General features: G+C 39.4%; 2 protein-coding genes across 2 annotated transcripts; both read right to left on the reverse strand.

Annotated features, from left to right (window-relative positions):
• Positions 1 to 6,353: 6,353 nt before the first annotated feature.
• On the reverse strand, positions 6,354 to 9,914 carry LOC113353623. Its single transcript, XM_026597160.1, has 6 exons — positions 9,829 to 9,914; positions 8,914 to 9,370; positions 7,959 to 8,507; positions 7,407 to 7,779; positions 7,105 to 7,300; positions 6,354 to 6,905 (listed from the first exon to the last, which is right to left on the reverse strand). The coding sequence occupies exons 1-6, from the start codon at positions 9,841 to 9,843 to the stop codon at positions 6,405 to 6,407; spliced, it is 2,091 nt and encodes a 696-aa protein (XP_026452945.1). The 5' UTR covers positions 9,844 to 9,914; the 3' UTR covers positions 6,354 to 6,404.
• A 72-nt stretch (positions 9,915 to 9,986) lies between these two features.
• LOC113351476 lies at positions 9,987 to 12,486 on the reverse strand. Its single transcript, XM_026595456.1, has 4 exons — positions 12,097 to 12,486; positions 11,906 to 11,971; positions 11,695 to 11,773; positions 9,987 to 10,795 (listed from the first exon to the last, which is right to left on the reverse strand). Exons 3-4 carry the CDS (start codon positions 11,741 to 11,743, stop codon positions 9,987 to 9,989), a joined length of 858 nt encoding a protein of 285 aa, XP_026451241.1. The 5' UTR covers positions 11,744 to 11,773; positions 11,906 to 11,971; positions 12,097 to 12,486.
• Between the last annotated feature and the right edge of the window lie 10,923 nt (positions 12,487 to 23,409).

The following is a 23,409-nucleotide window of genomic DNA, read 5'->3' on the forward strand; positions in this document are numbered from 1 at the left end:
CCATACGTACATGGCCAGTAATGCTCCAGACGTCTCAGGCACCCACAGCTCAACCGAATACGTCGGCGCCTTGGTCATATTTCTGCACCCCTTACTGAAGGCCATCATAAAAAGGGACCCTCAGCGGATAAGTCTTATCATTTCCCCTGGCTTATCTGTCTGAGAGTTGTTAATCTTTCGGATCTGCAATGTATATAAAACTTACACTAGGTAACCTCCAAATGATTAAAACTATAAAAATCATAGTTTTTTTACTATCACAATCAAGCAGCTTAAAGGGAAATACAAATTAACAGTTGTTGATCACCATATAAGTGGCCATCAAATCTGTGATACAAATTTTAAATAAAATTTCTTAAGCAGCTATATAAATCAGTTCTGCTAATATTTATTTTCTTAACATAAACCAACACTAATACGTACATAGCAGTAATTAAAACTTCCATGCATGTATGTGTCGTTGCTTTATCATAACCTTAATTTCGGAGTGGATTTGTGTGGTAGCTAGCAGGAGTACTTGTGTGTTCATGCATCATCATATGTGGATATAGCAACATGAGCAACCATTTAGACTTATTCCAAGGAGATTGAGGACACAAGCATAAGCGTCAACTTTGAAGTTCGCGGGGCAGTGTGCAGTACATACACCGAAACAGTTATCAACGGGGCAGCTGCCTAGTACTTCTACATTCAGTGCCACCCCAACTCTGCATGAAAGTCCAACAGCGGATGCCATCTCTGCATTACAATGTATATTACACAGAAAACAATGCAATTAGAGCCCGTTAGACGGTGGTAAATGCAAACGCAAATGCGAAGAATAACAAGGTTAATAGAGGGAGATACACACCCAAATTTGCAGAGAGGACGACCAAAGCGAAAACTAGACCAACCAACATAGGAGAAGATGAACTCTTGAAGGCCATGGTGAAGCTATCGCCTATTGACTGATGGAAGATATGATTCTACTGTTTGATATTGATCACTTGGATGATTGGTGAGGATTCACTGCTATACTACTTCTCTATTTATAGTAAAGATTTTCGGTATGGCAGGCAGCTGCGATATACCAGTTTATTGTTTAGTTTGTTAAACAGGTAAGAATTTGAACAAAACATGCAACTTGTTTCTGTTCAGAATTGACATTTTTTAATACCCTGAAAAAGGGGTGACTGTTATAAGTTTATATAGGTTTTAAATATCATCCATGGTCGTGACATGTACCATGTGAACTAGTTTGAAAATTCATCCACACCCCTGTCATGCATGATTGCATTTGGTTTCATATCAGCACCGGTGGTTTGTGCCCGCGCATTGTTCATATTATGACACTAACAAAAAACTATGCAAGAAAAGGAAAAATTGTTCAACGATTTTCAAGGCATCCACGGATTGTTTCGCAACTGATATTCTTTTGTGAAAAATACTAGAACCCCCTACTATATGGGTTCAACCATATACAAGCCCCACAAAATGGATCTTACACCCTCAACTCCACACTTTCCGTTTTTGATATTTCTAGGCCCAGAAATATTTTTTTTGGGGCCTGGTTTTCAATTTTCCCGGATTGCTGACGTCATCAGGATTTTTAATAAAAGTAAAAATACCGAAATTAACCTTCCCTATTTATAGACGTTTTATACCTACCAGAAACTGAAAACCAAATCAGATTCAGCTCTTTCTTCTCTCCGCTCTCGTTCAGAAACAGAATTAGAGATTTTTCTTCAGACGAATTCGTGAATTTTGATAGTTTCATACTGATTTTCGTTAATTTGATAGGAAGAAAACGAGAAGAAGAACAACATAAACGAGAAGAAGAAGAAAACGAATTTTCTCTCAATTCGTTGAGGTGTATTCGTCTGTTTTTCAGATCTGACGAGATAGTGAAGCTGCATTGATGAACAACAAATAGGTTTGTTCATTTTTAGCTTTTCTGTTGCTTGATTCACTAGTTTTGTCATCGATTTTTTGAATCTCGATCTTCTACTGATTACGATTTTTGTTCTGTTTCGAATTTGTTGAGTCTGAGAAGAGGAAGAAGACAGTTGGGAATACATAAATCAAAATAGGTACGAATTGTGATTTCGATTTAGTTTTCAAATTCAATTTATTTTGATTTTACCGTTTCGATCTATTTTTGTCACTTTTGATACTTACACATGTTTTTGTTGATGCTTACACATGTTTGTTTGATACTGAGAAGAGGAACAAAATAAACATTGTTTCAGAAGAAAGAAAACAACAAATCTAGGTAAGAATTTTATGTTGTTTTTGATTTCAGATCTGTTTTCAATTTTTTTTTTTGAATTATTTTGTTGTTCTTTCATGTGCGATCTGTTAATTTGTTGTTTTACTTTTTGTTGATACTGAGAGAAGTATGAAGAAACAATTTTGTTTCAAAAAAACAACTTCAAATTGATTTGTATACATGCTGTTTTTTTTGTTACAGTATGTGTAACTTGAGGTTACACATATATATCATGTTGTATTTTAAGCATGCTTAAAGAAGATGCAGATGTTTTTTAGTTGCAGCATGTGTAAATTTATTTTACACATATATATCCTCTTTGTATTTTTAAGCATGTGTGAGGAAGATGCAGATGTTTTTTTAGTTACAACATGTGTAATTTTAGTTTACACATATATATCCTGTTGTATTTGAAGAATGTGTAAGTTGAAGTTACATATATATGTCCTGTAACATGTTTTATTTGTAAACAATTGTATCATCTGTATCTTTTACTTATATTTAGCTTGCCGCATAGAATATACTTCTCACGAGGGGGCAACGCCCCCGAGTGAATTGCGTTCGTTTTCAAATTTTGATATTCTTATTGTGTATTTGATATTTTCAGGTTGTCATGGCTGTTGTTAGTTGCGCTGTTGTTAGTTGCATTGCTGTTGTTCGCTACTTTTCTGATTTCACTACCCTGCGTGTTAATACTGATATCAAACTTGATGAGTTTAAGGAACAAGTTTGCAAGGAATGGAAGCAGTATACTCCACTTGGTATTACTTTCTTCTTTCGAGAAAGTGGGAAAGATTTTCCGCTTGACTGTGATTTTTCTTTGCAAGCTCTTATATCTATCACAAATAGTAAACAGAAGACCAGTGTTGATATTTTCTTGCAAAATGTTCCTCGTGTGGCCTCTTCCTCTAGCTCTAGGGCAGATTCTTCTATTTCTAATGGGTCTAGTAGTTCGTCTTCGTCCACAAACAATCTTACTGTTGCAATGTATTTGGAAGATAAAAGTAAGCCAGCGAAACCTTTGTTATCGGATGGTTGGCCCAAGGTTCTTGGTGATATTGGCCATGTGTTTGTTGAAGGAGTTAAGCAAGTCAGGGTTGCTTTTACCAAGTATCGTCTTCGCACTGGTTTCCAAATGATTGTAACTCACAATGAGCGTTCTAGGTTCACGGCTAAGTGTGCAGATGAAAAATGCGGCTGGAAATTCCATGCAGCTTCTATCGATGAAAGGAATGAAATGTTTCAGGTAGGTTTTCCGTGTTCTGTCATCTAATGCTTAGCATATGTTATGTTTTGTTACAGTATGTGTAACTTTGGTTTACACATGATGTTTTTGGCACCATATTGTGTTTTGGTTGAATTGTTTATATTTTGTATGAATCTCTTCAGGTCAGGTCTTATAACCCTGAGCACATTTGTGGTGCTGGTGGACGCAACTTGAACCAAACTTACTCCACCAGCTTCTCGTCTAGTTTGATTGAGGAAGAAGTTCGCAAAAATCCTCACAAGAAGCCCAAGCAAATTGCTGCTGATTTCCAGACCAACTATGGGATCAACATGGAGTACTACCAGGCATATAATGCTAGGGAAAAGGTTTATGATACGATTTATGGCGACGATGTCAAGTCCTACTCGCACTTGGTATGGTATATTGATGCTATAAGGGAAACCAACCCTGGTAGTGTGATAAGGTTTGAACGTGAAAATAAACAGTTCCAGCGGATTTTCATCGCATTTGCTGCATGCATCAAAGGGTACCGGTTTTGTCGTCCAATGGTATACTTGGATACTACTTTCCTGACTGGTACATTCAAAGGTTGCTTGATGGCAGCTACTGGGATCAATGGTGGTAAAGGTATGTTTTTTCTATGTGTTTTTTTTTTTTTATGAACAACTTCAGTTGACAAATAACTAACAGTTACACATGTGTAACTCTCAGTTACACATTACTTTACTCAGTGTGTAACTAAGAAAATAGCATCTGTAACCTTAAGTTAAATATTTGTTTTAGCATGTGTGAAACTTATTATTCTTTCGATTCTGCACAATTTTTTTGTAGGATTTTTCCCCCTTGCTTTTGCACTAGTCGATTCTGAGACGATCGACAACTGGGAGTGGTTTTTAAGGAATTTGAAAGAAGTTGTTGGTGATGGGAGGCCAATCACCTTCCTTTCGGATCGCCATGAAGGACTCTTGCAAGGTGTTCCACTTGTTTATCCAGATGGGTTCCACAGCTTCTGCTACTATCATTTGACGAAGAATATACCCATCACTGCAACAGATCCTAGGTACTCACTTGTGATGGACCATTTCCGAGAGGCGACATACGCACTCTCACCTGAAAACCATGCGAAAGCCATACAGAAGATTAGAGATTTGAACTGCGATTGGGTGGCTGATTACATCGAGACAATCCCACCTGAAGCATATGCGAATGCCTATTTCAAAGGTTGTCGATATGGACGAACATCTAGTACTCTAGCAGAATCAGTCAATAGCTGGGTTCTGGTTCACAAGAAGATGCCTGCATCTGCTCTTCTTGATCAGGTTAATTGAGTGTGTGTGTGTGTTTTGTTGTCTTTTTATTTCATGTTTTGTCACTTTATGCATTGATGAGTTTTTTTCTCCTTTTCAGATTAGGAGGAAAATAATGTGTTTGATGGCGGAGCGTCGTGAAATTGGTGCTAATATGATGACTCCATTAACCCCTGAGTATGAAGAAAAGCTTGTGGCTCTTCAAGATGAAGGTTTGGCTTGGGAAGTATTGGTTGCTAGCCCTACCGTGTTTGAAGTTATTAGTGAAAGGTCTCACATGGTGGACCTCGAACACGAGACTTGCACCTGTCAAAGGTTTGGTTTCTTATGCTTTTTTCTTCTCTTTGTATGTTCTTTTGTTTAAGAATGTGTATATCCACTTTACATTAGATATATGCATGTGTTAATAATAGTTACAAATTTATTTTATATGTGTAACTTAAAGATACACATCCTGTACATGCACCTGTAGCTAGCTAATTTTGAGTGTTTTATGATTTGTATGTGCAACTAACTGATTTTTGATTTGTTTTTTGTTTTCTTCCAGGTGGCGCGTATATGGTTTTCCTTGTGCTCATGCTCTTGCAGCCATACGCAAGATTAAACGTGAGGCTATTGATTTCATTTCACCGTATTTTACAAGCGACTATTTTAGGAAGACTTATATGCATGCCATCCAACCGATTCCCAACTACAACAGGCCTGTTGAATATCATCCAGACGACACCGTCAACCCACCTACCGTGAAGAAGCATCCAGGTAGACCACCAGGGAAAAGGATTATAAGTAAACACGAGAAGAAGGTGAAGAGGAAAGTTCATTGCAGCAACTGCAAGGAAACAGGTCACAACAAGGCAGGTTGCAGGAATCCTCGGAAGTTCACACCCCACTAGCTTGAGCCTAACAAAATTCATTTCTGCAACTAATGATTTGATTGTTATTTATCTTTGATTATTTGTTTTTTTAATTTTCTTCATGTTGGTTTTCATGGACCAAACGCTTTTATTTTTCTTCAACGTTGATTATGTGTAAGGATGATTCATTCAGATTTTGTCAGTTCACAGTTGAAATGCGTTTTATTCTATTTTTGATTTATTGTATACGTCTGATCAGTGGTCAAATGCTTTCTGTAACTTTTGTTTACACTCAAATATATGGATATGTAACCGGAAGTTACACTGCTGTGATTGCATGTGTAACATTAGCTTACACATGATAAATGCTGGTGTAACTTTATTTTGATTTATTGGACAATCCGATCAATGGCTTGTGTAACTTCAGTTTACACTCAAATATATGGATGTGTAACATTAGCTTACACATGATAAATGTATATGTAAACTCAGGTTACACTTTCTGCATCAAATTAAGATGTGTAGTTACTTAACCTGTTGCATACTTTCTGAAACCTGTACACACAGCAGTAGTAGTTCTAACAAGATAAAAAAATTTAATTCAAAGAATTTCAACCCAAAAATATTTCGCAAAACTAAGAACTGCTAAAATCTACTAACTGACGAAATTTAAAAGTTTCTAACAACATATTTTCCAAGTCTAACATCTGTTTGTGGCTAACAACATATTTGCGAGTATAGAATTTTTTCTAATCCTAATGACTGCTTTACACATCTCTAGATGGATCCGAAAGAATCTTGTATAGCATGCTTCCTCTCATGCGGTTCAGCTTATCAGTCCACCATAGCATCATAGTTGAGGTTAATTTTTTGTCAAGTGGTTTATTCTTCATCCTGATCTTCATGTAATTGCATACACATGGAAGACAGTCAGGAATTGTACCTTGTGGGGGCGCATTGAGATTCTTGGCATTTTCATTCATCCCAAGAGCAAAAGGACAGCGTAGTCTGAGTTCTGTAGTAATTGCAAATGCATATTTCTTGGCTTGAAGAAGGTGTTCACCCTTGAGTTCCTTAACGTTTGACGAGTTCATGTAGGACCAAGGATTAGAGCTCCTCAAGTCATACTCCAGCAGTGTGTAGTGTGTGTTTTTGTTGCACATTGGGGCGAAAAGTCTGACTGCATCGTTCTTGTACTTGACATACTCCTTCGCAAGCTTCGGAATCCAAAATTTCTTGAATTCTTCGTAATCCTTCAAGTAAGAGATCTGCAAAAACCATTTGGAATGTCAAACTCACATTTTTAATCAAAAGTTACAAATGAACAAGTGATTATGTAAACAGAAGTTACACACAGGGCCTTGGGTTTTACACTGGAAAAAAAATCTTGAGTATGTTATCATAATCTTACCACATATACTACACATTATAAATGCAATAAGATTTTAAATATATTGAAGTACTTACGTATGCTTTTGGCGACAGGAATATCGCTTTGTCATACTTGCTGTTAGAGTTCATCTTTGTCTTCAATCTGCTAATGTAGAAGTCGATGAATTCTGACTCCAAATAGGATTCTTTCTTTGTAAGCTGTAGCATTAGTTCTCCAGATATATCAAACATCTGGTTACCATCTTCGTCGCATTCTATCCAAGCAATGTCTCTGCATTACAAAGAAGTAAACTATTATCAATCAAGATAACAAAATCAAGTAGTAAAATACAACAATCAATAACAGAATCAAGCCTACTTGGAGTCAAGCTACTTACGTTTTCGGATGAGTATTGAAATATTCAAGCACTTTATTCTTTTTCTCGCCTTCCAGCCTTTCGATAACTTCTGAACCTTTCACATCGTTTCTCATTGTTCCATCATCTTCTTCAGCAACCTCAGCCATTCTATCTTCTTCTACTTCTGGAACTGCGGCCATTTCTTCTTCATTAGCTTTCTTCTTAATCCTCTTTGAATTTCTTTGATATTGTTTCAGATCTTGTGTTGGGATTTTTCTATTCCTCAGCACACGTTGTTGTATTAATGATGGTTGCCTTTCTCTTATTGTATTTGCAGCTTCCTTTAGTAACTCTCCTGCAGGTTTTGGAGTTTTTTCTAATCCAAGGCTAAAAACGTTTTCCTGCGTTGTAGCTGCACAAACAAATATAGGCAGAATCTCAGTAAAATTAGCACATGTATGTAACTTAAAGTTACACAAGCCAAAATAATAATGTATTGTATGTAACCTCAAGCTACACATGCCTTTTACAATGTGTAACTTGAAGTTACACTTCCATTACAAACAAAACATAGAACGGAAGAGTGGTTACCAGTTGAGGTAGGTTCTGCATTCTCCGTCACTGCGGGTCCATTTTCAGTTTTGTTAATGTTGCTGACGATCTCATCTATCATTTCACTCACTTCAACATTCGTCATATCATCAGGGTTAGCTCCTAGTTGGACCAAACTGTAGGTCTGAGCATTGTCAGGCTGTGTTTGCGGTGTTGTAGCAGTTATCACCATGGAGTCCTCAAACTGTGTTGAAGCAGAACTGTCATCAAAAGTTCCAGGTGTATCCTCATTGACTTTTGCAGCTACATCATCACCTGCCCCATCCACAACTCCACCATCTGCAGCTTTCTTCTGTGCCTCATCCGTAACAGGTGTCTCTTCAACATCTTTCTTCTGCTCCTCATCAACATTATTTGTAGGAGTGGGCTTTTGCTTTGCGACAGGCTTTTTCTTTGGTGGAGTCTTGCAAGTTGTCACACTCTTCATACTCGAACTATATGTCCTGAGTGGTCTTTTGTGCCCCTCTGCAGCAGTTTGAGCTTGCAGAATTGTTGGCGTATTTCCAGCTGCAAGGCTCATACATGGAACTGCACAAGTATTGAAACGAGAATTAGGATGATGATGATGATGTTAAATTTTTTTAATAAAATTTCAAGAAGAATATATCATGTGTAATCGACTGGCTTGGATAACTAATATGTGTAACTTCATGTTACACATGAATATGGCATGGATACCTAGTGTAACATGGAGTTACACATGCATCTAACTAGTGTAACCAGAAGTTACACATGCATGTGGCATGTGTAACTAGGGATTACACATCCATATGATCAGTTTACTCAACATTTATTAAGTCTAATCAAGTTAAACAAGCAAGTTAAAAATGAACAAGTAAAATATGAAATTAAAAAGGTTCAAAGACCTTAGTGTCAACTAATTGGGTACCTCTATCAAGTTAAAGAAGCAAATTAAAAATGAACAACTACTTACATTCTTCATGGAAGGAAGTTTCCGCGTCATCTTTCTCTTTCTCTTGCTCAGTACTTCCATCTCCTTGTTGCTCTGTCTCAACTAATTGTAACTCTTCTTCTTCATGCTCAGTAGCTCCATGCTCAGTACCTCCATGTACATCATCTTCATGTTGCATAAACTCTTCCTGGGTCACTTTGTAAGGATCAATACCCATTGCTTGCATAATTTGGCAACTAAATTTGTGAACCTTGAATTCCGCTGTTCCTGAAAGGTCCCCTTCTGATATCCCTTCTCTTGCAATTGCATACACTGCTTTAAGCATTGCTTGCTTTTCTTGCAGTTGCTCTTTCAGATGGCTATTCTCAATAGTTTGCGCTTTCAGCCAACTTTGCAGGTCGTCCTTGCTGGGTACCACGGTTGATATACCCAGCTGCTTCTCAAGCTGTGAAAACTCAGCCACAAAGCTAGGAGTTGGCTGCAATTAACAGATGGAGAGGTTAAAAAGAGATTGCAAAAAACAGTTGAACATTCTAAATATACATTTTTCCGTTGTATGTGTAACTTAAAGTTACATAAGCACATTTTATATGTGTAACCTATAGTTACATAAGCACATTAGATATATCTAATGTAAAGTGGATATGTGTAACTAAAGGTTACACATATATCTAATGTAAAGTGGATATACATATAAAATGTGTAACCTATAGTTACATAAGCACATGATATATATACAAACAGGATATATATGTTACATAACCTATAGTTGCATTCACTTGTGTTATCTTTTGCATGTGTAAGTATAAATTACACAAGCACATTTAAATGTGTAACTTATAGCTACACATGACAATTTTGATTACATCAAAGTTTTATCTAAATTACATTACCATAAATTTACAAAACCTAAACCAACTGACATATAACACTTACCGAAAACTGTGTCATGTCTGTTTTCCAAATGTAATCAGAAATCTGGTATATATCCCATCTCCCAACCCTCGGGATATCTTCCTCGTGGTTCTCAACTTTCTGGATTAATCCTGCTGGCGTGTGTTCAGCAAACAATAACTGCAACATATAAATTTTAATTAGTCGATTGAACAAAAATATCCATCACGTAACACTAAAACTGCTGGAATAGAAATTACACACAAGCTTTTTACCAGTAGGTATTGCACACAAGCCTTCACATTTGACAAACAACTAAGATTAGTATGAATCTCTTCAAACAAGTGCTCGTGTATTAAATCAGGCCACGACACCTTGAGCACCGTATCATAAGTTTCAACGATACTAAGATATTTCGCGTTCACTCCATTGGCATTTTTGTCGCCAAAAAACAATACACAACAAAGATAAAGACCTATCAGGCAAACTAGATCCTTTTCATCAACTTTCTTTCTTTTCCCACTTTTTCTCCTTTTTGCCATAAGTTGTTTTATCTTCTCTAAAATGTTTGTCTTAGTCACCGTCGTCTGATGCTTTGTAGATTTGATATCGGTGAAGTATTTGCTGTATAAAACATTGTCAGTCAAATCACTAGGACAATAGTACTTTAACAGCTTCTGACCCTTTCTGCTTCCAATCCTCTGCATGCAAAATATACCAGCCAGCTTTGCCGGTGTAGACTCTATAATCTTATCATCAGCAAACCTGAATGAACATGGTGTCTCACAATCCATGTCAAAGCAGTTCAAGAGCTTCAAGACGCCGTGTTTGTTGGTAGTTATCTGTCTTGTTGTAGTTGGTACAGTTGTATCATAGTCATCGTAATACATCATTACGAGTTCTCCGTAAGCAGCTCTCCTAAGATATCTTTGAGCCCTATCAGTCAGTCCTATAGGCTTTATCACCTTTACTAAATCCTTTACTGCATTCAACGACTGCCTTAGGTTTCCTGTACACATCACACACAAAAATAGCATGAGTCAGTATGTTGTGTACTTATCAAATACACTCGTTTTTAACTACAAAATGAAAATCATGTTACAAACTATGTGTATTTGCCAAGTACACAAACTGAATCATTCTATTCTGTGTTGTGTAACCTTAACTTACATGCATATGAAGGTTATGTTATTATGCATGTGTAACTTAAGGTTACACAGTCAATTGGCAAGTCAGTGATTAGATTTTCAATATGTATCTTATAGTTACACAACCACTTTGCAAGTCATTGGTAACATCTTGAATGTGTAACTCACAGTTAAGATGTGCAACTACAAGTTACACAACCACTTCTGCAAGGCTCATTTGTATGTGTAACTACAAGTTACACACTCAATATACAAACCACAACATAGTGGTGAGATTTTGAATGTGTAACTTAAAGTTACACAGGCCCTTGTTTGCGTAGTTATACATTCAAAAGCATCACTTACATTAGAAACTTTTAAATTTCTTCAGTTAGTAGATTTTAACTACAAGTTACACACTCAATTCTAGACATTCTACAAGGTGTAACTTTAACTTACACATGCATATTAATGAGTAACTTCAATTTACACAACCAATTTTCTATGTGTAACTACAAGTTACACATCCTAAACACAACCAATTTTTTATGTGCAACTACTAGTTACACATCCCTAGGCAAGTCAGTGGTGACAGGCTCACTTGGTATGTGTAACTATAAGTTACACAATCAATATACAAACCACAACACAGTCAGTGGTTACATTTTGAGTGTGTAACTTATAGTTACACATGTCCTTGTCTGTGTAATTACATATTCACAAGCGTTATATGAGAAATAAACATGAGACCATGACAACAATAGTTTTCACAACTTAGTACCTGTAATTGTATCATCTTTTCTAGGGGGATTCATTTTTCCTTTCACCATTTTTATTCCAAAAGAAATTTGATTCTGAATCTGCAGTTGATGTAGTAATAAAATCAAGTTAGTTGATTGCAATTCAACTTAGAGTTTCTAGGGTTTTCAAACAGTAACATCTCAGAAATGAAATCCACTAAATCAATCAGTTATATCACATCCATGACTTACCTTTGTTTCTATTTAATCAGTTATTTCATGGATTTTATGCACAAACGATTGTTCTCCTTCTCCGATCTGTAAAATTATCAGTCAGAATGAGTTATGTTTGTTGTAATCTTATTACAAACCCTAGTTCAGATTTCGACCCACGAATCAGTAACAACAGGAATCAAAACTAACAGCTTCAAATCAAAACTTACCTAGTGATTAATCGTCGGAGTATTTCATCAACAGGAAAGTAACAACGGCGAATAATGAAACTGAATCTGAAACTGTTTCTTTTGATTTTTTTTGGTTTTTGAATCTGAAACTTTTTCGATCTGTTTCTCTGATTTAGGGGTTAGCAAATGATGAATAGTTTTTGATCTCGATCTTTGTTTTGGAACAGATTTCAGGAAGATTTCTTGATTTTTTCGGTTTTTTTCTAGATTTCTTTCTGTTTCAGGTGAGTGAGATTTGTTTTCTCTCTCCTTGGAAATGAAATAATGGCGTCTGAACGAGAGAAAGGTAGGTGACGTCTCTTATATACTTGAGGCTAATTTAGTCTTTTCGCTTTTATTAAATTTATTTTTTAATTCAGGGCCTACTAATAAAACTCTTTTATCTAGGGGCCTCATATTATGGGTTATCCATGGGTTGGGCCTGAGCCTAATTTTCCCTATTATTTTATGTTCCTGATTAATGGGATCAATGCGTATACATTATTTAGAATACCATTTCTGGGGCATTCGTTAGCGTTGGCAAGGGAAGCTGATTCGATTGACGTTGTAGCTCTAATATGTGTTATATGAAATGCTCTATAAAGATGGTCAAGGTTGTGATTTTTATGCCTTCTCTCATTCGGTTCACGCAACTAAGCGGAACTAGGAGTCCATACGACTGTAGTGTGCTACAGCCTACTACTTTGAAAATCACGCCACTCCAATTCTCATTAATACACGCTTCCAGGGATATTGCATTTGCTGAACCCAAAGCAGACCCAAACTGAAAATTTTCATGGGAATTTTCAAATTTCATATCCCAGTGATGGCATGATTATTTTGTTTCATATGAATTTTATAACGGTGGAATTTGATAACTTGTTATATCAGTCTTTTGAAAAAATAGGTCTAGTTTAGTCCTCCCATAATAAGCATTTCTTTTCGTTTGTCGTGTCCTAAGTTTTTGTTACACTTGCATCCTGGAGTGAACCTTGTAACTACTGGAAACCCAGTAGCACACCCACAATGGTAGTAAACAAGATCTATGACATACTAAGTAATATAAACACCAAAATCTTTATTGATGAATCATTCAAAGTGACAAAGATACAAGTTCTTGAATACAAGGGAATCCTAATCTCACTCTAGGCTTAGCTCTCTCACTCCCCCCAAAATCTGATCCCTTACATCTTGTCCAAGGACCTCTATTTATAAGCCAACCAACCCAACTGGTGTACAACTCACTTTACTTCGCTACGTTCTCGCGGAGGTGCCTTATACTTCGCCCAGACCTTTTTCCATAAAGTTTTTCCCCTTCTTTCGCTATCCTCACATGGGCTTGTCGGGACACCTGTCTCTTTTCTTGCTCCATAATTTATCATCTTCGCGGCTTGTCTTCTCAGCCAAGTAATCTTACTTCGTCCTTTTCTCTTTCGCGGCTGGTATCTTGTAGGGGTACTCCACTGATCCTTTATAGCCCATATTCCCCTAGGAGATTACTTCGTGATGAAACACTATCTCGCACATGGTTTGTACCTCGTCAACTAGTCAATTGTGGTGACTCTGACTTGATTTGACAAGTCACTGACGAATATTTTCGGGACACGGTACGTGATCTTCTGGCCTGGTTCTCGCGTCTTCCCTATGTCCACGTGGCAGTCCATATTTTGGTATCTACGTTTTTCCTTCTCTTATTCTTCTCGATCGTAGGGAAAGGAGAATAAGAACCGTCTGAAGTTAGATAACCGTCACGCCTCCCCATCAATGCTCTCCACGTGGTCCCTTTTCTCTTGTAACCGCTAATCACCGGTTCGTATTCTTCGATCGTGGGTTTCTTGGTTTGACCAGTCATCTCTATAAATACCCCTTTTCTTAGACCCTTCTAAGCTTTACCTTTTTCTCTTCCTTTTCCTGCCTTCTGTAAGCTTAGGTTTTGTTTTCATTCTCCTCCAATGGCTCCCAGGAAAGTCGCTAGCCCTACTATATCCACGACTTATGAGGAATTTAAAGTCGATCTTCAAAAGTTGGGTATTTCTCTATTTCTGGAGGTTGATTCCTCCGTTTCTCCTGCTATTACCGCAACCAAATTCATGGAGTTAAATTACCGATGGATTCAGACGGGAACTTGGTCTTCTACAAAGATGTTGATCACCGCTGGTCAACTGAGAGCGGGTCTCTCTTTTCCCTTGAATGACCCGAAAAACCCTCTTTTTTATGAAATTCTACTTAAGCTTCAGTGAGGCGTTTATCAGTTGAGTGGAAATGCCATCCGTCTTGCTAATGAATTCGTCAGACGGTCTAATGGCGATACTTCCCACATTCCACTCTTGGTGCACGATTTCGTTCCCGCAGATTACAACATTGATTCATTTTCTGCGAACTACACTGGCCAGGATATGACCATGAGAGCCTATCAGGAGTGGGGCGTCAAGCTTTATCGCAAAACTTTGGCTGACCCGTCCAAGGCCCTTCTTTTGGATGTTTATCCTACTGGTGCAAAACGAAACAAATATCTTCGTCTTTCCGGTGATGAGGATTGGATGATGTTTCCTTTGATAGCCGAAGGTCCTCTGGTGTTGTTTCGACGAAAATGAGACTGCTCGCACCGGTCCTCTCCCTCAACATGCCCATCTCGCAGCGTATGATCCGGGTCGATTTCGCTGGCTTAAGATGCCCAACGAGGTTAGTCTTATCTTTCTTTGGTTTCCTTGCATTTTTTTACTGTCCCCTAACGTCCTCATTCCTGCCTCAGTATCCTCTTCCCCCGCCTGGTATGTTGAAGGACCGCTCTAAAAAATCAGATCAAGCACATGTTCGTATCTCGTGGCCTCCCTTTTGATAGTTTTCTTTGTCAATTCCCAACTTCCCATTTTCAGGAGAATGAGCCTCAAGCAATGGATGGTCCTGCTAAGAATTTGATGAAACTCCAGCGTCTTGGGGTCCCTTCGACCACCGCCCAGGTATCCCTTTCTTCCTTAATTTTGCTTTCTTCTTCTCGCGTAATCCCTTAACCTCATGGATTTCAGGACGATCCTACTACCTCTCGCTCCTCACAGCGTCGCCGTCACGGATTGGTTGTGGACGGCATGACCCGAGTTCATTCTTCAGTTTTACCTCGGCATGATCCCTCTCCTCATCAGCAACCTTGCTTATAACGCGAGACTATCCCCTTGCGTGTTTCCCCTTCTCCAGAACCCACTTCGTCTAGAGGTGGTCGGAAGGCTACCGAAGTGGAGGAGCCTAATCTTCTTCCTGACCTGAAATTTTTAAGGGAGATTTTTATTTCAACTCCCGGAAATCCTTCCTTAAGATCTGAGGCTACTGAATCTTTGGTTTCCCTCAGTTTTAACGATTTTTTGGCTGAAGATCAATCCTTTATTTTAACACTTCCTTGAATCTCTCTCTGAGCAACATTCTGCCATAATGGGTTTGGTGAGTCTTTGACCTGATTTTAACGTTTGTTTTTCCCTTTGTAATACTTCGCTGAATTTTAAAGTAAACTTTCATCTTTCAGGAACAACATCGCAGTATGGCTCATCTCGTGGAGCTTCGGGAGACTCGTGAATTGATGAAAAAGTCTAGTGCTCGTATTCTCCATCTAGAGGAGAAACTTATAGAAGAGAGGAAAATCTCATCTGATCTTCGCCGTGAGTTTCCCTTTCTTTGTTATTTTGGCACCGCCTTTCTCTTGATGATAACTTACCCGTTCAACTCCTTCATTCCTCAGGACATGAGCAAGAGCTTAAGGATCAGGTCTCTCTTCTATCCCATGAGAAGGACAATCTTTCCAATAAGGTTTCCACTCTCCAAGAAGACGTTCAGTATTTGCATGAGGATCTCGATCAGATGGTGAAGGATGCAAACCTGATTGCAATGCGTCTTCCCAGAAATGCTCAAGACGAGAAGGTCAGTCTCTTTAATGAGTTATGTGATTCTCAAGGCATTCCTCGCGTTTCTCTGTATCTTGAAGTATTCTATGATGATGAGCCTGAACCTGCTGCCAAAGAATCAATTCCTACCGTTAATTAATTGTCTCCTACCGGCGAGGATACCGAATCCGACGAGGATCATAAAGATGATTTCCGCGAGGATACCGAAACGACGAGGATCATAAAGATGATTCCCGCGAGGATACCGCATCCGACGAGGATCATAAAGATGATTCTCGTGAGGACGCATGACCCTTTTGAACTTTGCTAATGTCGTAACCTTAACTTTTACTTTGGCTAAACGCTCCTAATCTTGGGGGGTAGACTATTTGTATGTAAATAATTTATTTGCCTCTTACTTGTGCTTTTGTGTTTTCCTCTATCTCGTGCCTTTGTGTTTGCCTCTATCCCGTGCCTTTGTGTTCATAATATTGACTTCGTACCAAGTATATACTTTGGAAAACTGAGTCTTGTGAGGATAATGCTAAAGAAGAACATAAAATATAAAAGTATATACTTGCCTCTTGTTCTTATTGAGCATTAGCTGATCAAGACAGTGTTGCGCAGGTCAAATTTCATGCTTAGTCCTTGTTACTTATTGTTTCAACTTCCTTGCTGGGTCTGAGCAAATGTGTGTTTTCCTCGTGACTCTACGAGGGCTTATTGCGCCTCCTAGTTAAGGTCTTATTATGCCTCATCCTTTTTGAAGGATCTTAACTCGACGAAGTATCAGGCGCTTATTAACCTTGCGAATAATAATCCATCTACCTCGTCTTAACATTTATTTTATTTTTCTCTGCGACAATGCGACAGGCCTAGCTATTCCCATGAACATTAGCCCCATGACATTGTCGTTTTTTTTGGTCACACAGCTCCCCAATCTGGAGGGTGCCATCCCTTTATATCCCCCCTGATTTCCCCTTCAAGGAGGTTAACCCTAACATGCATGTTGGTCTCCTCCCATCCAGTTATTACGACATTCAGTTGTTTTCGTGGCTTCTTATCACCTTCGACGATATGGCTTGGGGTTATGAAGCCATACCCTCTTGAGGTTTCTTTGGGATAGAGTGCATCATAGCCAAGACTTTCCATACGGACATGGACGGTAATGCTCCAGACGTCCCAAGCACCCACATCTCAACCGAATACGTCGGCGCCTTTGTCATATTTCTGCACCCCTTACTGAAGGCCATCATAAAAAGGGACCCTCAGTGGATAAGTCTTATCATTTCCCCTAGCTTATCTCTCTGAGAGTTGTTCACGACATGCGTTAGGTCTTGCCTCTTGCACTTTCATGCGAACTAGGGTGCATGCCGTGGATTCTCAGCCTTCCTAGGCGAAGGTTTTAAGTTTCCATAGAAACTGCTTATTTCATGAATCTTATTCGCCTCCTAATGTGAGGTCTTATTTCTCTTTAGTTATCTCGTGAGTTTTGTTTGCTCATTTCAAATATCTTGCTACTGTATAAGTTGATAATGGAAGAGATATTTCATTAATAAACTCCATTCAACTACACATTTATTGCCTTTTCTTACATTCGTGGGTAGTACTTTTTGATATATACTGGATTCCAGGGATGATCCAGTTTTCGATCTTGCCTCTCGATCTCGCTATATATTATATTTCCTTCTTCATCTGTGTCCTTCCCTTCGCAATCTGCCAACTCGTATGCCCCATTGCCAACTACCCTTTTCACGATATAAGGGCCTTCCTACGTAGGCTCTAGCTTTCCTCCTGATCCCCTTTGGTATGGGGGTATTTCTAGTAGCACAAGCTCTCCAGGTACGAAGCTTCATGGCTTTACTCTTTTTTTATACTCCCTTGAAAACCTCTGATGATAATTTGCCATATGTTGTAACGCAATTTCCCTGTTTTCCTCGAGGTCGTCTAACTTTGCTAGAATCAAATCCGAGTTTATCCCTTTCTCTCATGCTTTTCTTCTCGTGGTTGGAAGGATGACTTCGGCAGGCAGCACCGCCTCAGCTCCATATGTCAAACAAAAGGGTGACATCCCCGTTGCATCTCGCCTGGTGGTTCTATATGACCATAACACGTCTGGGATCTGTTCACACCATCCCTTATGATGACCGCCCAACTTTTTCTTCAATGTTGTTGCTAGCGTCTTGTTTGTAACCTCCGCTTGCCCGTTGCTCTGTGGGTATAACGGAGTTGACTTCCCGGATTGAATTTTAAATGCATTGAATAGCATTCTTACATTTTCTCCTTCAAATTGTTTCCCATTGCCCGAAACGATCATAATTGGTATTCCAAATCTACAAATAATATGCTCCGGGATGAAATCGTACACGTCACCATCTCGCGTGTGCTGTAGATCTTTGGCTTCCACCCATTTCGTGAAATAATCTGTTGCTACTATCAGGTACCTCCTTTGCTTTGTCCCGGTTACAAATGCTCCCACGATATCTATTCCCCACATGGAGAAGGGACATACATTCAACACAGAGTTTAAGCTCGTGTATGGTGCATGTATCCTTTTCCCAAATATTTGGCAGGCTTCACACCTCGTGGAGATATCCTTCGCGTCTCTGTGCATATATGGCCAGAAGTACCCTTGTGTCCTGGTTTTGAGAGCTAGTGACTTGGTTCCACTATGGTTACCATCATCCCCATAGTGAATTGATTTCATGATTTCTATCCCTTTTTTCTGCGACAAGCATCTCATCATCGGGCCCAAATACGATCTTCTGTACAGGATTCATTCTCGCACCTCATAATTCGTGGACTTGCTTTTAATTTTATTTGCCTCTTTCCTATCTCGCGGGAGATCTCCTTTCAGCAAATAGTAATAGATGGGGGCTCGCCAATCATCATCGCTTATTTCCATATCCCCTTCTTCTATCATCATCACTTGGGACTCCCTTTCTTCTCTGCTTACTGAGGGTTGCATTAACCTCTCAATCATGATATGCCCGATTTTTGGATCCTCAATCATTGAAGCTATAAAGGCAAGTGCATCCGCATGTCTGTTATTTTCTCGGTCTATGTTTCTCCAAATAAAGCTTCGTATCTTCACGGAGTATTCTTTCAAAAGTTGCTGATATCTTTGCATCACCGGATCAACTGTGTTATATCTTCTTTCAATTTGGCGAACCAATATCTGTGAATCACTGGTAATTCGTACTTCGTCTAATCCCATTTTTATCGCAATCCTTAAAGCTTGTATCACTGCTTCATATTCACTCTCGTTATTTGTTGCTTTATATTCCAGCCGAAAGCAGAAAACTATCATGATCCCTGTGGGCGAAGTGAATACTATTCCTGTTCCTCCTTCACAACTGTTTGATGATCCATCGACTAATATTTCCCACCTTCTGGGATGATTCTCCTGTAAAAAGTCCTTAAGGTCTGGCCGACTGTCGTCTACATCCATCATTTCCCCTATGCTTTCGTCTTCTCCTGAGGGAAATTCAGCGAGAAAATCTGTGATTATGTGTGACTTCGTAGAAGTCTGTACTTCATACTTTAGCTTAAATTGATCAATCTGGGTATTCCATCTTTCTACTCTCCCAACTCTCTTTGAATTTTTCAAGACTGATTCTATAGGAATTCTTGTAAGGACTTTAATTTTGTGGGTTTGGAAATAAGTCCATAACTTTTGTGATGCGTAAAACAATGCCAGTATCAATTTTTCAATCTTTGGGTAATTTCTCTCCGCGGAGTTAAGGGTTTTGCTGACGTAAAATATTGGTTTCTCTACCCCCTCGTCGTTCCGAAGTAAGACGGCACTAAGAGCGTTTGGTGTTGCCGCGAGACAAAGCAACAAATCCTCTTAGGGTTCTGGTTTTTGTAAGATTGACAATTTCATAAGGTACTCCTTTATAACCTTCAACGCCTCTTCACACTCTTGTGTCCAGCGAACTTTGCCCCTTTCTTCAAATTGTCAAAGAAGTGCTTACATTTGTCTGAGGACCGCGAGATAAATATTCCCAAAGCTGCTAACTGCCCGTTTAATTTTTGTACATCTTTTATGGTGGCGGGTGAGGGAATTTCTAGTATAGCCTGGACTTTTACTGGGTCAACTTCTATGCCTTTTCGTGAAACTATGTGTCCCAGGAACTTAGCTGATTCAACCCCAAAGATGCATTTTATTGGGTTTATCTTCATTTTTTATTTCCTCATCTGTTCAAAGATCTCCCTCAGGTCTTCCATATGATCCCCTGAATCCTTTGTATTGACCAACATATCATCCACATAAACTTCTAACTTCGTGTGTACCCACTTGGCGAAGATTTTCTCCACCATCCGTTGATATTTCGCCCCGCATTTTTCAATCCACATGGCATCCTTGTGTAACAGTACAACCCTCTAGGAACGAAGAAATCCGTGTGTTCCTGGTCTTCCTCAGCAAATGGTATTTGATTGTATCCACAATACCCATCCATGGATGACAACCTTTTGTATCCAGATGCTGATTCCACCATTTGTGGGATATTTGGTAGGGGAAAGCTATCTTTGGGGCACGCGGTATTCAGGTCGCTAAAATCAATACATATTCTTATTCCATTGTTCTTGAGCACAATTACCATGTTCGCAATCCAATCTGGATACTTTGCTGGCCTTATGATTCATGCATCCATCATTTTTTGAAGTTCCTTATCGATTTTCTCATGATATGTTATGGTGATCTTCCTTATTCGTTTTCTGATTGCCTTGATTGTTGGATCTAGCTCCAATCTATGACATGCCACTCGTGGATCAATTCCTGGCATTTCCTCCATGATCCACGAAAATATGTCACCATATTTTATTAAAAATTCAACTAGCCTCGCTTCTTCTTCTTTGTCCATTGTCGTCCCAATTTTTAGAATCTTGGGTTCATCGTCAGTCCCCAAGTTTACGTCCTTTGTTAGTTCTACCGCAGCAAAGTTCATGACCGGTTCTCCTAGTGGTGTCGGCTCCTTTATCGGTTTCAAAATCTCTCCCTCTTCTCCTGGTATCTCGCTGGGTATTTCCCATCCTTCTTTAGCTCTCGCCATGTATACTCTTAGCTCGTCCTCTTTTTTCAACTCAAGTATTGTCTTCTTTCGCTCCTTCTTCCTTTTCAATCTTCCCTCGTAATTCTCAATGTCCTTCACATCACATTCTTCCGCGTCTTCGCTATTTCCACGTATTTCACCAATCCCATTGGGCATGGGGAATCGTAACAATTGGTGGTAGGTTGACGCGACTCCCTTTATCCCATGGATCCATGGTCGGCCCATGAGGGCGTTGTAGGGTGACTCCACATCCACCACGCAAACGGTAACCATTGTTTTTAATTCTCCTGCGAGGATCCTCACACGTATCTCGCCTTTAGGTTTCGTTGCCACCCCTTTGAATCTGTAAAGTGTATATGCCGATGGTATCATGTCAGAATCCTCATACCCCAAGGCTCTGAACTTATGGTAGAAGAGGACATCTACCGAACTCCTGCGAGTATCCTCACACGTATCTCGCCTTTAGGTTTCGTTTCCACCCCTTTGAATCCGTAAAGTGTATATGCCGATGGTATCATGTCATAATCCTCGTACCCCAAGGCTCTGAACTTATGGTTGACATCTACCGAACTTCCCATATCCACCAAGACCTTGTCTACAACCCACATTCTTCGTTGGCTTTCTTCTTCTAACGAATGTTTACACATGGTCAAGGTGATAACCAATGAATTCATGTGCTGAGCCCCTCCTTTTAGTGCATCCCGTACTGAAAATGATATGTCTCTCTTTTTCCATTCCTCTAGTGGCTCTTTTTTTTCTACTGGAAATATCTCGTTCCCTTCACAGTCCACCTTGTATATCCTTGAGAGCACGTTATCCTGGAAGTTGAGGAATTCTTCCTTCGAATGTACTACAAAATTGCAGCCAAACGACTTCCCTCCTTGGTTTTCTTTAACTTGATGCTGTCCCGTCAGGTCTTCATAATAATGTTGTGGTGATGGTGGTAATTCCCGACCTTCTACGTAGTGCGAGTTTTCCTTGTTCCATGAGGTGAAGTATGATCTTCCTAACGCTCCTGCAATTGTTCGTATGATGTCCATAAAAAACTATGATATCTGCAGATGTCATGACTCTTCCTAGGAGTTGGTTCTCTTCCCAAATTTGGGGGTGTTGGAATTTCCTCAGTAAGTATCACTTCCTCCCATATCCTCTCCACAGTTGTGTTAAGTTTTGGGAGTTTTAACTCTGTCCAAGTGTTTTCTCTTGGCTTCGTTGGCTTTATGTTCCTCAGTTGGTGTCCTTCGGCTTTATCACTTCGCGGCTTTCGATCCTTCTGCAAGGATTTTCCCCGCTTTCGGTCAACCCTCTTCAGCTCTCCTTATGACGTTGTTTTCACCATAGCATTCAAGATAACCTTTTTCTCCATCCATTGCAACTTGTCTTGCCTTTGCGAATTTTCCATCTGAATCCTCAATATTCGAAACTCTTGCAAGATTTCTTGGTCCATAATTCCTCTTACCGATTCATCAATATCTATTTGTCGCCTCTTGCTTTTGCTTTCCTCCTCACGCCTTCTTCATATCTTAGCTTATGATTTCCCGTTCTCGCCTCTGCTAACAGCCTTCTTAGGTCTCTTCCTGTTCGTATCCTTCTAGCAAGCTTCTTTTTTGCGTTCTTCGTTCGTCCTCTTCTTCGTAATCTTCGTAGGGACTCTCCTCCTCATACAGGGTCCTTTTCCGAGATGAAGCCGCTATCATTTCTGAACTAGCGTTTTTTTCTTGCAAGATTCCAACCTCCATCTTGCTGTCACGTTCATATTCCTCTCTTTTCGCTTGACTGCCTCGTTTTTCCGTTCCTGCTTGCCATTCCGGCTGGTAGTTCACTCTCCCCTTATCTCGACGGATTGTTTTACTCGATTTTTTTCGATATCATGTATTTATCACCCTCGTTCCCCTCCACTTCTTCTCGATTCGTTTCCCCTTCCGTAATAACCCCGGTTTTCACGATTTGAGTTGGTTTCGTCATGTATTCATTCTCTACACTCTTCTTGCCTTTACGTTGCCTTATGACTCCTCGTCTTTCATCTGCTATGGGCGTTTCTCCCTTCTCCCCTTTCTTCAGGGCTTCCAACCGCTTGCTCCTCCTTACCGCCGTTAGGGGTTCCACTCGTCTTGCTTTTCCTTCCATCGTTCAATTCTTGCTAAATCTAGTTTTCCGTCTGCCGCCTCACCGACTTTCTCTTCCAGATCTTAGATCTTTAGACACGGCTAAATCACTAACTCTACAGAACTCTGTGCACAAAACAAATCGCCTAGATTCCAAGCTATTGGAATCTTAAAATGGTTTTATTTTCTCACAAGCTCTTAGATGAGGATGAACCCCAATTTAAGTTCCTTGTTTCTGGACGCCAAAATGTAACTACTGGAAACCCAATAGCACACCCACAA

The sequence above is a fragment of the Papaver somniferum genome, chromosome 2 (assembly GCF_003573695.1).
Source record: "Papaver somniferum cultivar HN1 chromosome 2, ASM357369v1, whole genome shotgun sequence".
NCBI lineage: Eukaryota > Viridiplantae > Streptophyta > Magnoliopsida > Ranunculales > Papaveraceae > Papaver > Papaver somniferum.